Here is an 18,359-nt window from a genome sequence, read left to right on the forward strand (position 1 = left end):
AGTGATTGACGCGGAGCAGCAGCTGGCGGCGGCAGCATATGCGACTATATCATGAGCAGCCGCGATTCTGTTATTTCTGCATAAATTCAAGATCAACTGTTAATATCCTGAATTGGCACCAAACGCTCAACAGATTTGGTGAAGCCGCGGTGCCCACAATTAAAGGGACCCTGCGCCTTATTTCCCTTTATATTCTCGGACCATATTCACGGGACGGATTTTCATGTGGATTTTGGTGTGAAATCCGCCTAAAAAATGCATGCCAATCATTTCAATGGGAACTTTACGCCGTAATTCATACAAGAAGAAAAAATGCATCAGGCAGTCACATGCGGATTAGCAGCAGATGAAACTGCAAAGCCGCGGCAGAAATCTGAGAGTCGGCCTCAGACTTCTGCCGTGGATTCTCAGACAGATCCACAAAGGATCAGACGGAAAAAATCTGTCATGGGCACATACCCGCTTTCTAGGTCCTTATGAGGCTGAGGTTGGGATATGGCCGCGACACAGGACGGCCTAAAGTTGCTGGGCCGCGCTGCCTGTACCCGCAAGTTGCCGCGACCGTGACACGACAAGCGAAAGGAACCCAAACTCGCTGCAATCTTAGGCCGTGGGATCTGTGTCGCGGCCAAAGTCGCTGTGTAACCTGTAAAAAAAATCCAAAGTCTTTGTCCATTGTGTAAACTTCCATTATTCCTTCACTTCCTCCATTATTCCTTCACTTCCTCCATTATTCCTTCACTTCCTCCATTATTCCTACACTTCCTTCATTATTCCTTCACTTCATCCATTATTCCTACACTTCCTCCATTATTCCTACACTTCCTCCATTATTCCTTCACTTCCTCCATTATGCCTACACTTCCTCCATTATTCCTACACTTCCTCCATTATGCCTACACTTCCTCCATTATGCCTACACTTCCTCCATTATGCCTACACTTCCTTCATTATTCCTACACTTCCTTCATTAGTCCTACACTTCCTCCATTATTCCTTCACTTCCTCCATTATTCCTTCATCCATTATTCCTACACTTCCTCCATTATTCCTTCACTTCCTCCATTATGCCTACACTTCCTTCATTATTCCTACACTTCCTCCATTATTCCTACACTTCCTTCATTATTCCTACACTTCCTCCATTATTCCTACACTTCCTTCATTATTCCTACACTTCCTCCATTATTCCTTCACTTCCTTCATTATTCCTACACTTCCTCCATTATTCCTACACTTCCTCCATTATGCCTTCACTTCCTCCATTATGCCTACACTTCCTTCATTATTCCTACACTTCCTCCATTATTCCTACACTTCCTTCATTATTCCTACACTTCCTCCATTATTCCTACACTTCCTCCATTATTCCTACACTTCCTCCATTATTCCTACACTTCCTCCATTATTCCTACACTTCCTCCATTATTCCTACACTTCCTCCATTATTCCTACACTTCCTCCATTATTCCTACACTTCCTCCATTATGCCTACACTTCCTTCATTATTCCTTCACTTCCTTCATTATTCCTACACTTCCTTCATTATTCCTACACTTCCTCCATTATTCCTTCACTTCCTCCATTATTCCTTAATTTCCTCCATTATTCCTTCACTTCCTCCATTATTCCTTCACTTCCTCCATTATTCCTTCACTTCCTCCATTATTCCTTCACTTCCTCCATTATTCCTTCACTTCCTCCATTATTCCTTCACTTCTTTCATTATTCCTTCACTTCCTCCATTATTCCTTCACCTCCTCCATTATTCCTTCACTTCCTCCATTATTCCTTCACCTCCTCCATTATTCCTTCACTTCCTCCATTATTCCTTCACTTCTTCCATTATTCCTTCACTTCCTCCATTATTCCTTCACTTCCTCCATTATTCCTTAATTTCCTCCATTATTCCTTCACTTCCTCCATTATTCCTTCACTTCCTCCATTATTCCTTCACTTCTTCCATTATTCCTTCACTTCTTTCATTATTCCTTCACTTCCTCCATTATTCCTTCACCTCCTCCATTATTCCTTCACTTCCTCCATTATTCCTTCACCTCCTCCATTATTCCTTCACTTCTTCCATTATTCCTTCACTTCCTCCATTATTCCTTCACTTCCTCCATTATTCCTTAATTTCCTCAATTTTTCCTTCACTTCCTCCATTATTCCTTCACTTCCTCCATTATTCCTTAATTTCCTCCATTATTCCTTCACTTCCTCCATTATTCCTTCACTTCCTCCATTATTCCTTCACTTCCTCCATTATTCCTTCACTTCTTTCATTATTCCTTCACTTCCTCCATTATTCCTTCACTTCCTCCATTATTCCTTCACTTCTTTCATTATTCCTTCACTTCCTCCATTATTCCTTCACCTCCTCCATTATTCCTTCACTTCCTCCATTATTCCTTCACCTCCTCCATTATTCCTTCACCTCCTCCATTGTTCCTTCACTTCCTCCATTATTCCTTCACCTCCTCCATTATTCCTACACTTCCTCCATTATGCCTTCACTTCTCCCCAGGTTCCAATTTTGTTTTTTTTGTTTTAAAATCTATTTTATGTTAAAAAGGTTTAATCATTGAATAATGTAAAGTTTTGCAACCTCTTGATAGACTAACTGTTTAACATTTTCATTTTTTCAAGATCTCTGCTTGCTGTCAATAAATGGAAATATTCTAGTTTACATCCAGAGGCTGAAAACATGTCCAGACCTAAACCATCTCATAGTTTCTCATCAGTTTGCAAAAATTGTTTCCAGTTTAAAAAATATATTTTTTATTTAAATAAAACAACACAAATCTCTCTCCTGCGCTGATAGTTTGTTACAATGTATCAGTGCAGGTAAAATGTATCAATCTGGGGTGCCGACTGTTTACATGACAGAGGATTGTCTAGACTGGATACAATGGTAACAAACCAGACTCCAGACTGATACATTTTGCCTGCACTGACACATTGTAGCAAACTATCAGAACAAGATAGTGATTTGCGCTGCAGATGTGTTTATGTCACAAGGGTTGACTAGATTGGATACAATTGTAACAAACTCTCAACTCTAAGTAGTATTAGGTCTGTACAGGATTTTCAGCCTCTGGATGTAAACAGTGATTGATCCCAGCAAGCAGAGATTTTGAAAATGGTGAGGAATTGAAATAAAAAGTCTGTTACAGTGTTGCAGGACTGTTCAATGATTAAGCTTCACTTACATATAAATCGCTCGCAGTGTTTCCTGACCCTGAAGGGTTAATGATCATTCATCCTTAATACCGTTTCTACGACAGCATTTTCCGACTGCGGTTCCCCGGCTCAGCATCCTCCATCTTGGCTCAGTCCTTGTAGCCGCTGTTTCCGTACGTCAGCGCTCGCCATTGTGCTTCTAAACCTTTGTTCCTACTCGTCCCTGTCACATCTCATTATCATGTGACAACATCGCGGCTTCCCGCTAAGATTCTGGGAGACAGAGCGGCGGCTAAACCTGCGAATCTTCAAACACGAAACTTGTCTCCCGATAAAATAATGAATGGAAAGCAGCGAGACAGCGAGGACTTCTTACATTATCCAGAAATCCGACAGAACGTCATACCGGGTGCCGCGCTCCTTGGGTCCAGGGGTCGACAACAAGACCAGATACTAGACCAGGAGTCAGCAAGAATCAGCACTCAAGCTGTGATGAAACTACAACTCCCAGCATGCCCTGACAGCCGCAGACCCCGGCACTAGACCATTACATTATTCCTATTAAAACTGCACTTTTTATCTGACCCCCAAAAGTGCCAGTCAGGGGTTAAGATAAAGGGAGACCCATCACCTGAAAAAAAAAGAAGTCATGCGACCCCTCTGGGCTCTGCTGAATGGATAAGAGGGTTCACAGGGGGAGGGGCATATCAAATCCCCTGACTGGCACTTTGCAACATTTTATCAGATGTAATTATAATGAATTATATAAAGTGTCTAAATCTTCTATTCAGAAATGTCGGAGTTCTGTTGGCAGCTTATACAGTGCCCACAAAATGAACGGCATAGAAGCCTGGAATGTTATACAGAACACAAGTGTCAGTCTTCACTGCAGCTCTTGCATTCTATTCGTAAACAAGCAGGTGCAGGATAATCACTGCAGGTCGGGTGCAGATAGGAGGGTCTGCAGTGCATGGAATTGCATGAATACATGATATAAAATATAACCTGCGAGGATCATCAGTCCATGGGGGCCAGGGAGGAATATTACAGGAAATCTATTCACTCACCTCACAGATCTTCTCCAGGGACGGAACAAAGAAGTCATCGCATATGATCGCCAGGGCGTAGAACATGTACAGAGCCTGTGATCAAGAGAACAACACGATTCACGTCATATTGTGGGGTATGAATAATTCAGGGGTTCAGAGCGTTACAGCTGAGATATTCCATATAGGTCGCCCCAAACACCATCAGTGCGGCCGCGCTCGGCTCATACATATGAAGGGGACGCCACTCGCCCAGGAAATCAGTACAAATGCGTTTTCCTGCAGAGAAGGCGACATCTGATCCGGGTGAATTTACCGTCGACCTCCAGAGCGGATCAGTAATGTGAGGCCGGGGGGATTCTAATGGCGAGATAATGGCGCTGATTACGTTACGAGGCTGTAATAATGTTCTCTATCAGGAGCTGAGGAGACCGCCGACTCCTGCTCCGCGGACAGAAAGGGGCGAACGAGAGAAAAAACGTAGAATTCCAAAATTATAGCATGTGCATAGATATAGCGGCTCAGCAGACAGTATCACACATGATAGGATTAGATAGTGGCTCAGCAGACAGTATCACACATGATAGGATTAGATACACAGCTCAGCAGACAGTATCACACATGATAGGATTAGATACACCGCTCAGCAGACAGTATCACACATGATAGGATTAGATACACAGCTCAGCAGACAGTATCACACATGATAGGATTAGATACACCGCTCAGCAGACAGTATCACACATGATAGGATTAGATACACAGCTCAGCAGACAGTATCACACATGATAGGATTAGATACAGCAGCTCAGCAGACAGTATCACACATGATAGGATTAGATACAGCAGCTCAGCAGACAGTATCACACATGATAGGATTAGATACACAGCTCAGCAGAGAGTACCACACATGATAGGATTAGATACACAGCTCAGCACAGTATCACACATGATAGGATTAGATACACAGCTCAGCAGACCATATCACACATGATAGGATTAGATACACAGCTCAGCAGACAGTATCACACATGATAGGATTAGATATAGCGGCTCAGCAGACAGTATCACACATGATAGGATTAGATATAGCGGCTCAGCAGACAGTATCACAAATGATAGGATTAGATACACGGCTCAGCAGACAGTATCACACATGATAGGATTAGATACACGGCTCAGCAGACAGTATCACACATGATAGGATTAGATATAGCGGCTCAGCAGACAGTATCACACATGATAGGATTAGATATAGCGGCTCAGCAGACAGTATCACACATGATAGGATTAGATACACCGCTCAGCAGACAGTATCACACATGATAGGATTAGATACACAGGCTCAGCAGACAGTATCACACATGATAGGATTAGAGGCTCAGGAGACAGTATCACACATGATAGGATTAGATACACAGGCTCAGCAGACAGTATCACACATGATAGGATTAGATACAGTGGCTCAGCAGACAGTATCACACATGATAGGATTGGATACAGCGGCTCAGCAGACAGTATCACACATGATAAGATTAGATACAGCGGCTCAGCAGACAGTATCACACATGGTGGGATTAGATACACAGCTCAGCAGACAGTATCACACATACGATTAGATACAGCGGCTCAGCAGACAGTATCACACATAATGGGATGAGATACACAGCTCAGGAGACAGTATCACACATGATGGTATTAGATACACAGCACAGCAGACAGTGTCACACATGATAGGATTAGATACACAGCTCAGCAGACAGTATCACACATGATGGGATTAGATACACAGCTCAGGAGACAGTATCACACATGATGGTATTAGATACACAGCTCAGCAGACAGTGTCACACATGATGGGATTAGATACACAGCTCAGCAGACAGTATCACACATGATAGGATTAGATACACAGCTCAGAAGACAGTATCACACATGATGGGATTAGATACACAGCACAGCAGATAGTATCACACATGATAGGATTAGATACACAGCTCAGCAGAATCACACATGATAGGATTAGATACACAGCTCAGCAGAGAGTACCACACATGATAGGATTAGATACACAGCTCAGCAGACAGTATCACACGATAGGATTAGATACACATTACAGCAGAATGTATCTAATTGATAGGATGAGATACAGTGGCTCAGCAGACAGTATCACACATAATAGGATTAGATACACAGCTCAGCAGAGTATCACACATGGTAGCATTAGATACACAGCTCTGCAGACAGTATCACACATGATAGGATTAGATACACAGCTCAGCAGACAGTATCACACATGATAGGATTCGATACACAGCTCAGCAGACAGTATCACACATGATAGGATTAGATACACAGTACAGCAGAAAGTATCTCATTGATAGGATTAGATACAGGGGCTCAGCAGACAGTATCACACATAATAGGATAAGATACAGCAGCTCAGCAGACAGTGTCACACATGATAGGATTAGATACACAGTACAGCAGAAAGTATCTCATTGATAGGATTAGATACAGTGACTCAGCAGACAGTATCACACATAACAGGATTAGTTACACAGCTCAGCAGACAGTATCACACATGATAGGATTAGATACACAGCTCAGCAGAGAGTATCACACATAATAGGATTAGATACAGGGCTCAGCAGACAGTATCACACATGATAGGATTAGATACACAGCTCAGCAGACAGTATCACACATGATAGGATTAGATACACAGTTCAGAAGACAGTATCACACATGATTGGATTGGATACAGCGCTCAGCAGACAGTATCACACGTGATTTGCTTAGATACAGTGACTGAGCAGACAGTATCACACATGATAGGATTAGATACAGTGACTGAGCAGACAGTATCACACATGATAGGATTAGATACACAGCTCAGCAGACAGTATCACACATAATGGGATGAGATACACAGCTCAGGAGACAGTATCACACATGATGGTATTAGATACACAGCACAGCAGACAGTGTCACACATGATAGGATTAGATACACAGCTCAGCAGACAGTATCACACATGATGGGATTAGATACACAGCTCAGGAGACAGTATCACACATGATGGTATTAGATACACAGCTCAGCAGACAGTGTCACACATGATGGGATTAGATACACAGCTCAGCAGACAGTATCACACATGATAGGATTAGATACACAGCTCAGAAGACAGTATCACACATGATGGGATTAGATACACAGCACAGCAGATAGTATCACACATGATAGGATTAGATACACAGCTCAGCAGAATCACACATGATAGGATTAGATACACAGCTCAGCAGAGAGTACCACACATGATAGGATTAGATACACAGCTCAGCAGACAGTATCACACGATAGGATTAGATACACATTACAGCAGAATGTATCTAATTGATAGGATGAGATACAGTGGCTCAGCAGACAGTATCACACATAATAGGATTAGATACACAGCTCAGCAGAGTATCACACATGGTAGCATTAGATACACAGCTCTGCAGACAGTATCACACATGATAGGATTAGATACACAGCTCAGCAGACAGTATCACACATGATAGGATTAGATACACAGCTCAGCAGACAGTATCACACATGATAGGATTAGATACACAGTACAGCAGAAAGTATCTCATTGATAGGATTAGATACAGTGACTCAGCAGACAGTATCACACATAATAGGATTAGATACAGCAGCTCAGCAGACAGTGTCACACATGATAGGATTAGATACACAGTACAGCAGAAAGTATCTCATTGATAGGATTAGATACAGTGACTCAGCAGACAGTATCACACATAACAGGATTAGTTACACAGCTCAGCAGACAGTATCACACATGATAGGATTAGATACACAGCTCAGCAGAGAGTATCACACATAATAGGATTAGATACAGGGCTCAGCAGACAGTATCACACATGATAGGATTAGATACACAGCTCAGCAGACAGTATCACACATGATAGGATTAGATACACAGCTCAGAAGACAGTATCACACATGATTGGATTGGATACAGCGCTCAGCAGACAGTATCACACGTGATTTGCTTAGATACAGTGACTGAGCAGACAGTATCACACATGATAGGATTAGATACAGTGACTGAGCAGACAGTATCACACATGATAGGATTAGATACACAGCTCAGCAGACAGTATCACACATTATTGGATTAGATACAGCGCTCAGCAGACAGTATCACACGTGATTTGCTTAGATACACCGATCCCTATAGATCTGTCACTTTACTATATTATTTGTGTACTTTGCCTCTCTGCAGATTATTGCATAAGGATTTAACTAATTGCTGCCTGCAGGACTCGACGTCGTGTGAATTTCCTTGTCGGCTCCCAGTGAGAATTCAGCTGGTAATTAATGTATTGCGCTGGTGACGTCACGGCGGCCCCGGCCTACAAATCTGCAGACGACGTCGGAGCCGCTGTAATTAAAAATAAATGAAATGGAAGATGAGGAAGGATTTCCCCGGACTGAAGAGCTGCGGATTCCTGCGAGCAGCGCGGTTATAATTGTCTGTAGCAATATAAAAGCCGCAGAGCGATTCATCCTGCTGCGCTTATTATTTCCCCGTCAGACGCGGCCGCATTCATCTACAACATTGCGACGAGCCGACGACTCATGAGAATACCAATCGCTTGTGATAAACTTCTCATTGTAACATTTCCGAGCGCAGCGATCACCGGGGATTTCGTGTGGAGCTGCTCTGCATGACAAGCGCCGGTACCACAACGTCTGACTACCAACCAAGTCTTCTGTGCAGTCGTTAAATCCAGTCCTGGAAAAGCTGGGTGATAAACAATTCTGCTGCCTTTATCACTCACATGTTATCACCCAGCTTTTCATGTATCCTGAAAGGCAAAGATCTCTCTACTTCTGAAGTGATACACACCCAGATACTGTATAGCAGCAAACTGAGGCAGATTTACCATGCAGGACTCCGGAAAAGCTGGGTAACAAAACAAGTGGGAGCTGTTCTGGAGGCCATATTTGATGTCACTCAGCTTTCCCAGGAGCAGATATTAGTAAGAAACTGCTTAATACGACTTTAAACAACAGAAGACAACTCAAGGACTTGCAGGTTTTAGGAGGAACGGTTCTGTAAGGACTGATTAATAATGAAGGTTGTGAACACTTTAGCAACCAATTTTTTTATTTTTCCTTTGCATTAAATGTAAACGATTATTTTGCTAACAGTTTTGATTTAAGAACAATCAACTGTTGTGTATGAAGCTCCTATGCAGAGCTATGTGTCTCCATGGTAACAGACTACAAACAAACCCTGTGTAGTCTAACCCAGCTGCCATACTCTCTTCCTTCTGTTCGCTACATCTTGGTAACACATTTCGTAGATTATTAAGAACTAGGGGACATACAGATACATTAGGTTTGTCTTTAGTCTATAACCAGACTGATACATTTTCCCTACACTGATACATTGTAACAAACTATTTGTGAAGAAGAACGATTTGTATTGCTGATGTATTTCCTGGAAGATCAAAGATAAACCCAAAGGATCAGAACAAATCTCCCAAACATAATGTTTCAATTCCCCACTTTTCAAGATCTCTGCTCCGGTCAGTGAAAGGACACATTCTTGTTTACATCTAATGGCTGGAAACTCCAGATAGACCTAACAACTGAGGGTTTGCTACAATTGTAACCAGTCCAGACAATTCTCTTTGACCTAAACCATTCAGCAACAAAAATAATACATGTCATCTGCACTGATACATTGTAACAAACTATCAGGACAGGAAAGAGTCTTGCGCTGCTGCTGTGTTCAGCTCACAGAGGATTGTCTAGACTGGATACAATTGTAACAAACCCTCAGCTGTGAGAAGTATTAGGTCAGGATAGTTTTTCAGCCTCTGGATATAAATAAAAATGTTCTCATTCACTGACCGCAAGCAAAGATACAATACGATTTATGGATACAAAACTGAAAACCACTTGAGCTACGATTATCCGGATACCTTTGTACATGTAGAGTAGGATTATATCCCCATGTTATACATGATATCAGCATCAATACTTCCCTCCATATTTTAACCCTTTCATTCATGTCCTAGAAGACAAACTTACGCAGAAGATGTGCAGCAGGACGGCGCCCTTCTGTCGTTCTTTGATGCTGAATAAATCATCCGGAAACTCGTTAATAGCTGCAATGAAACAACAAAAGTTACTGATCCTAAAAACATAAAACAAGAAAATTCAAATACAACAGCCAGAAAGGCAACATTTTATGTTTTTCAGGCTTCAGAGCTGAACTCTACCATCATCCCCTGCTTGTTCAGTGTCTGGAGAGCTTGCTTTGATGATTTGCATTCTATGAAGTGTCGTCTGTACAGACATCTGATGAAGGAAAAATTAACTGCCCCCCTGCATTATAGGAGGTCGGCTAAGCCCTAAAGGGAGTGTCTGTCGACAAGCTTGCTGACTGTTTCCAATCAAACAGAAATGTGAGTACAATACAGGATGTAAGTAATGTATGACGCAGCTCAGATGTAGATTCAGAATATTTCGGATGGGTGCATCTCACACTTTGCTGTTAAATTTTCCCCTACTATGTTAAAGAGAAATGTCACTATTTCTATGACGCCCCAAGGTCTGAAATCATTAACAGTCGTCACAGCAAAGTCACTCCACTGAACTCATCTCTGTACTAAGCTGCATGTGAGGCCTAACACCAGTGTATCTAAGCCTATCATGTGTGATACGGTCTGCTGAGCTATGTACCTAAGCCTATAAAGTGTGATACGGTCTGCTGAGCTGTGTATCTAATCCTGTCATGTGTGATACTGTCTGCTGAGCTGTGTATCTAATCCTATCATGTGTGATACTGTTTGCTATGCTGTGTATCTAATCCTATCACGTGTGATACTGTCTACTGAGCTGTGTATCTAATCCCATCATGTGTGATACTGTCTGCTGAGCTGTGTATCTAATCCTATCATGTGTGATACTGTCTGCTGAGCTGTGTATCTAATCCTATCATGTGTGATACCATCTGCTGAGCCTCTGTATCTAATCCCATCATGTGTGATACTGTCTGCAGAGCCGTTGTATCTAATCCCATCATGTGTGATACTGTCTGCTGAGCAGCTGTATCTAATCCCATCATGTGTGATACAGTCTGCAGAGCCGTTGTATCTAATCCCATCATGTGTGATACTGTCTGCTGAGCTGTGTATCTAATCTTATCATGTGTGATACTGCCTGCTGAGCCTCTGTATATAATCCCATCATGTGTGATACTGTGTGCTGAGCTGTGTATCTAATCCTATCATGTGTGATACTGTCTGCTGAGCTGTGTATCTAATCCCATCATGTGTGATACTGTCTGCTGAGCTGTGTATCTAATCTTATCATGTGTGATACTGCCTGCTGAGCCTCTGTATATAATCCCATCATGTGTGATACTGTCTGCTGAGCTGTGTATCTAATCCCATCATGTGTGATACTGTCTGCTGAGCTGTGTATCTAATCCCATCATGTGTGATACTGTCTGCTGAGCTGTGTATCTAATCCCATCATGTGTGATACTGTCTGCCTTAAATAAATACATTTTGTTTTGCATTCCTGCAGGTGGAGTAGACATAGTGCAGCAATAGTCTTGGCTCCCAGGAGGCTGCGCCAGGCAGGGATAGGCGCAGAATTGGTGATTTTCCATCTGTCAGTCGGCTGGTGATGGGTAGAGCTGGAGGGATCGTTGCTCATTACTGCAGGAAGCTCCGGGCTGACAGAACAATCTGGAATCGCACAGCGCAGCTCCCCGGAGACAGGAGGAGTAATTATCGAGGGCGGCAAATATCTCAACGTTACCTGTGAGACCACACGGAATACAATGTAACAACCTGCAGTAATGACATGCGGTGTATATTCTCATATATAGTGTACCCCTAGTGCCAGCGTATCATTGCCTGCCCTGTACCCCTAGTGCCAGCGTGTCATTGCCTGCCCTGTACCCCTAGTGCCAGCGTATCATTGCCTGCCCTGTACCCCTAGTGCCAGTGTATCATTGCCTGCCCTGTACCCCTAGTGCCAGCGAATCATTGCCTGCCCTGTACCCCTAGTGCCAGCGTATCATTGCCTGCCCTGTACCCCTAGTGCCAGCGTATCATTGCCTGCCCTGTACCCCTAGTGCCAGCGTGTCATTGCCTGCCCTGTACCCCTAGTGCCAGCGTGTCATTGCCTGCCCTGTACCCCTAGTACCAGCGTGTCATTGCCTGCCCTGTACCCCTAGTGCCAGCGTGTCATTGCCTGCCCTGTACCCCTAGTGCCAGCGTGTCATTGCCTGCCCTGTACCCCTAGTGCCAGCGTGTCATTGCCTGCCCTGTACCCCTACTGCCAGCGTGTCATTGCCTGCCCTGTACCCCTACTGCCAGCGTGTCATTGCCTGCCCTGTACCCCTAGTGCCAGCGTGTCATTGCCTGCCCTGTACCCCTAGTGCCAGCGTGTCATTGCCTGCCCTGTACCCCTAGTGCCAGCGTGTCATTGCCTGCCCTGTACCCCTAGGGCCAGCGTGTCATTGCCTGCCCTGTACCCCTAGTGCCAGCGTGTCATTGCCTGCCCTGTACCCCTAGTGCCAGCGTGTCATTGCCTGCCCTGTACCCCTACTGCCAGCGTGTCATTGCCTGCCCTGTACCCCTACTGCCAGCGTGTCATTGCCTGCCCTGTACCCCTAGTGCCAGCGTGTCATTGCCTGCCCTGTACCCCTACTGCCAGCATGTCATTGCCTGCCCTGTACCCCTAGTGCCAGCGTGTCACTGCCTGCCCTGTACCCCTAGTACCAGTGTGTCATTGCCTGCCCTGTACCCCTAGTACCAGCGTTTCATTGCCTGCCCTGTACCCCTAGTACCAGCGTTTCATTGCCTGCTCTGTACCCCTAGTACCAGCGTATCATTGCCTGCTCTGTACCCCTAGTACCAGCGTATCATTGCCTGCCCTGTACCCCTAGTGCCAGCGTGTCATTGCCTGCCCTGTACCCCTAGTGCCAGCGTGTCATTGCCTGCCCTGTACCCCTAGTACCAGCGTGTCTTTGCCTGCCCTGTGCCCCATTCATATGGTAATATAATCAATTCATTGTAAAAAATATTCAGTATCCATTGTTGGCGTTCGTCTCCCTCTTGATTTGTTGGGGGGTCGGGGGGCTGCAGCTTCAGTGATTCCCGTCTTTACATCTCCTTCATCATGTGCTGGTTGCTACGGGTAACCGCCGGCTCAACACATTGAAATAATCGTATTTTTTCTCATTACTGATGTGGCAGCTGCGCTGATCTCCCCTCACCCGCTCCCTCCACATCTGAGCCATTTGTCAGCGCAGCGTGGACGTCGCGTAGGACGCAGCCATTGCTCTCGCATTCTGATTTACAGCACCTGCCCTAGATTTTATTTGACAATGTTAGAACATAAAAATTCCCTAATAGGCGGCGGGTATCACCGAGCTCTAACAAGCAGCTTCACTTCCAGAAGCAAAATATATAAGACTCAGCAACGCTGCTAATACTTCTGTACTCTGCGGATGGCGCCAGCAAGGATATTGTTCTCATCATGTCATTATATTACTATCAAAGCAATATATGTTTATTTAAATACATTTTATTACATACTGATCCTGAGTTACATCCTGTATTCTAATCCAGAGCTGCACTCACTATTCTGCTGGTGGAGTCACTGTGTACATACATTACATTACTTATCCTGTACTGATCCTGAGTTACATCCTGTATTCTAATCCAGAGCTGCACTCACTATTCTGCTGGTGGAGTCACTGTGTACATACATTACATTACTTATCCTGTACTGATCCCGAGTTACATCCTGTATTATACTCCAGAGCTGCACTCACTATTCTGCTGGTGGAGTCACTGTATACATACATTACATTACTTATCCTGTACTGATCCTGAGTTACATCCTGTATTATACTCCAGAGCTGCACTCACTATTCTGCTGGTGGAGTCACTGTGTTCATACATTACATTACTTATCCTGTACTGATCCTGAGTTACATCCTGTATTATACTCCAGAGCTGCACTCACTATTCTGCTGGTGGAGTCACTGTGTACATACATTACATTACTTATCCTGTACTGATCCGGAGTTATATCCTGTATTATACTCCAAAGCTGCACTCACTGTTCTGCTGGTGGAGTCACTGTGTACATACATTACATTACTTATCCTGTACTGATCCTGAGTTATATCCTGTATTATACTCCAGAGCTTCACTCACTATTCTGCTGGTGGAGTCACTGTGTTCATACATTACATTACTTATCCTGTACTGATCCTGAGTTATATCCTGTATTCTAATCCAGAGCTGCACTCACTATTCTGCTGGTGGAGTCACTGTGTTCATACATTACATTACTTATCCTGTACTGATCCTGAGTTATATCCTGTATTCTACTCCAGAGCTTCACTCACTATTCTGCTGGTGGAGTCACTGTGTACATACATTACTTATCCTGTACTGATCCTGAGTTATATCCTGTATTATACTCCAGAGCTGCACTCACTATTCTGCTGGTGGAGTCACTGTGTACATACATTACATTACTTATCCTGTACTGATCCTGAGTTACATCCTGTATTATACTCCAGAGCTGCGCTCACTATTCTGCTGGTGGAGTCACTGTGTACATACATTACATTACTTATCCTGTACTGATCCTGAGTTATGTCCTGTATTATACTCCAGAGCTGCACTCCCTATTCTGCTGGTGGAGTCACTGTGTAAATACATTACATTACTTATCCTGTACTGATCCTGAGTTACATCCTGTATTATACTCCAGAGCTGCACTCACTATTCTGCTGGTGGAGTCACTGTGTACATACATTACTTATCCTGTACTGATCCAAAAGTTACATCCTGTATTATACTCCAGAGCTGCACTCACTATTCTGCTGATGGAGTCACTGTGTACATACATTACATATCCTGTACTGATCCTGAGTTATGTCCTGTATTATACTCCAGAGCTGCACTCACTATTCTGCTGGCGGAGTTACTGTGTACATACATTACATTACTTATCCTGTACTGATCCTGAGTTACATCCTGTATTATACTCCAGAGCTGCACTCACTATTCTGCTGGTGGAGTCACTGTGTACATACATTACATTACTTATCCTGTACTGATCCTGAGTTACATCCTGTATTATACTCCAGAGCTGCACTCACTATTCTGCTGGTGGAGTCACTGTGTACACACATTACATTACTTATCCTGTACTGATCCTGAGTTACATCCTGTATTATACTCCAGAGCTGCACTCACTATTCTGCTGGTGGAGTCACTGTGTACATACATTACATTACTTATCCTGTACTGATCCGGAGTTACATCCTGTATTATACTCCAGAGCTGTACTCACTATTCTGCTGGTGGAGTCACTGTGTACATACATTACATTACTTATCCTGTACTGATCCTGAGTTACATCATGTATTATACTCCAGAGCTGCACTCACTATTCTGCTGGTGGAGTCACTGTGTACATACATTACATTACTTATCCTGTACTGATCCGGAGTTATATCCTGTATTATACTCCAGAGCTGCACTCACTATTCTGCTGGTGGAGTCACTGTGTACATACATTACATTAGTATCCTGTACTGATCCTGAGTTACATCCTGTTTTGTCTTATTTTATGATCATATAAAAATCTCACAGATTTCTCATATTTTTATAGAAGTCTCATAAATGGAAGTTTTCAAAGTCTTTGTGTTTAGTTCCACTACAAAACTATTTGCTGTCACAATACGATAATATGCACAATATGGAGAAAAGCATTGGCCCCCTTCCTAGTCACAGATTCCCAGCGCGGTCCTGTAATAGGACGTCACCGGTGTAACACGTCAGTTCCGGAAATGTCTTCCCTCCTGGATATTCCACCCTCACCTGTGACTGATATTATTGTAAAGTGAAAGGAACCGCAGCGACTCAGCCACGAAGTGCAGACCACGTAATGTTACAGAGCTGGGGGCCGAGTGCTGAGGGGCAAGTGCAGAAAAGTCACCAGCGCTCCGCTGACTCCATAACTGCAGAGCACAGACCTCTTCTGGTATTAATATCCGCACACTGTGCCCGGGAGCTTCATGGCATGGGGACGAGCAGTTGCATGCCAGCCGAACATCACCAAGCACAATGCCAAGCGTCAGATGGAGGGGTGTAAAGCCGACCCCACTGGACTCTGGAGCAGGGGAAACATGTTCTGTGAAGTGACGCTTCTCTATCTGATGTGTTCTGTGGAGTGACGCTTCTCTATGTGACGGTCTGATGATGAGTCGGTTTGGTGAATGAAAGGAGAATATTACCCACCGGACTGCATTGTGCCAGCTGTAAAGTTTGGTGGGGGAGGGGTTATGCGGGTTTTTTTCAGGGGTCGGCCATAAAGACATGGCTGGTCAGTTGGTTGGTCTGTTGGCTGGTCAGTTGGTTGATTGGGTGATTGGTTGGGTGATTGGTTGGTTGGTTGGTTGGTTGGTTGGTTGGTTGGTTGGGGGATTTGGGGCTGGAAGAACTTGAGCAGCCGCACCGGGTCCTGACCTGAACCCCACCCAACACCTTTATGATGATCTAGAACGGAGATTACGAGCCCGGCCCCCTCCCCCAACATCAGTGTCTGACTGGGCAAAAATTCACGCAGACCCCAAAATCTTGTAGAAAACCCCCAGAAGACTGGAAGAAGATTTTACTGTGAAGGAGGGGTGGGAGGACTAACTACATATTAATGACCATGGATTTATAACGGGACGTCATAAAAGCTCCAGGAGGTGGAATGTGGAGGTGTCCCAATACTTTTCTCCATATAGTGTATGTATTACCTCCTTAAAGTGACCCTCCACTTGTTTTGTAATAGTGTTTTATTGTAAATAAAGTTTGATCACTGTATAATGAAAAGTTCGGCAACTTTCTAATATACTTTGTGTTTGAATTCATCGCATTTTCAATATCTCTGCTTGCCGTCAGTGACATTTTTTTCATCCAGATGCTGAAAACCCTTCCTGATCTAAAACGTCTCACAGATAAGGATTTTGTATCCAGTCTGGACAATCCTCTGTGAGCTAAATACTGTACATCAGCAGCACAAATCTCTCTCCTGTCCTGATAGTTTGTTACAATGTATCAGTGCAGGTAAAATGTATTCGTCTGGAGTGCAGATTGTTTAGCTCACAAATGATTGTCTAGACCGGATACAATTCTAACAAACCCTCAGCTGTGAGGGGGACAAGATTTAATATGGTTTTCAGCCTCCATTAACTGACAGCAAGCAGATGTCTTAAAAATATTTAAAAATTAAATCACTAAATATATTAGAAAATTGCAAACATTTCCACCAAAGGGACAGCAGGAGATTTTGTGATAACATTTACGTCTGACCGCATGATAATCCAGAATGTGTCATAATCTGACGCCTATCAGGTTTTAGTGATGCCGGATTAAAGGAATTTGACCGCGAGTGACCTGGATTATTGATGACTCGGAGGACGCTCGCTACATGAGCGGCTCCAGGGCGACGTCCACACCAAGTAGCTTTCATGTTAGACATAAGATCCCCGGAGTCCGTCCTTCCACTTCAGATGTTTTCCTTCTTTTGTTCTTCTCCACCTGCGTCATTCGCCTGTATTGTATTTAGCGTTAGTCCCGCAGTGATACATTGTATCAAGATAAAATTAAAAAAAAATCCCATTAATTAAATGTAAACACCAAAAAATGATTACAGGCCCAACCCTGCAGCTCAGCGTCTCGGGGGATGGGAGGTGCGGAGGGAGAGCGGCAATTAGAGGGATGGATGTGGTTCACGATCAAAGCTCCTTATTCCAGAACATGAGACATCACAGAGCGGCGGCTGCAACCAGGAGGGGGGACCGGACCCCAATACATCCACCGTGTGCAGTGAGCTGAAGACACAAGACTAGAATGCGATAAAGTTCCTTTTCTTCTTTTTTCAGAAATGTGCGCAATTGTCACGTGACCACTGCGGTTACACGCCATTTTCGTCGTTTTCTGTAAAGTGCGACCGTTTCAGTAGCAGCTCAGCTGTAGAGGAGGATGAAAATCTCATCACAGATACAAG

At 43.8% G+C, this 18,359-nt stretch overlaps 1 protein-coding gene across 1 annotated transcript in view; it reads right to left on the bottom strand.

Moving 5' to 3' along the window:
• The window catches only part of SLC24A4 (solute carrier family 24 member 4), a 55,247-nt gene that overhangs the window by 20,356 nt on the left and 16,532 nt on the right, over positions 1–18,359 (bottom strand). The window contains exons 3-4 of the mRNA XM_075844322.1: positions 10,347–10,423; positions 4,251–4,325 (exon numbers count right to left, since the gene is read on the bottom strand). Of these exons, the coding sequence (XP_075700437.1) occupies positions 4,251–4,325; positions 10,347–10,423 (152 nt within the window). The remainder of the gene's footprint in view (positions 1–4,250; positions 4,326–10,346; positions 10,424–18,359) is intronic.

Source organism: Rhinoderma darwinii, chromosome 12 (assembly GCF_050947455.1).
Source record: "Rhinoderma darwinii isolate aRhiDar2 chromosome 12, aRhiDar2.hap1, whole genome shotgun sequence".
NCBI classification, from domain to species: domain Eukaryota; kingdom Metazoa; phylum Chordata; class Amphibia; order Anura; family Rhinodermatidae; genus Rhinoderma; species Rhinoderma darwinii.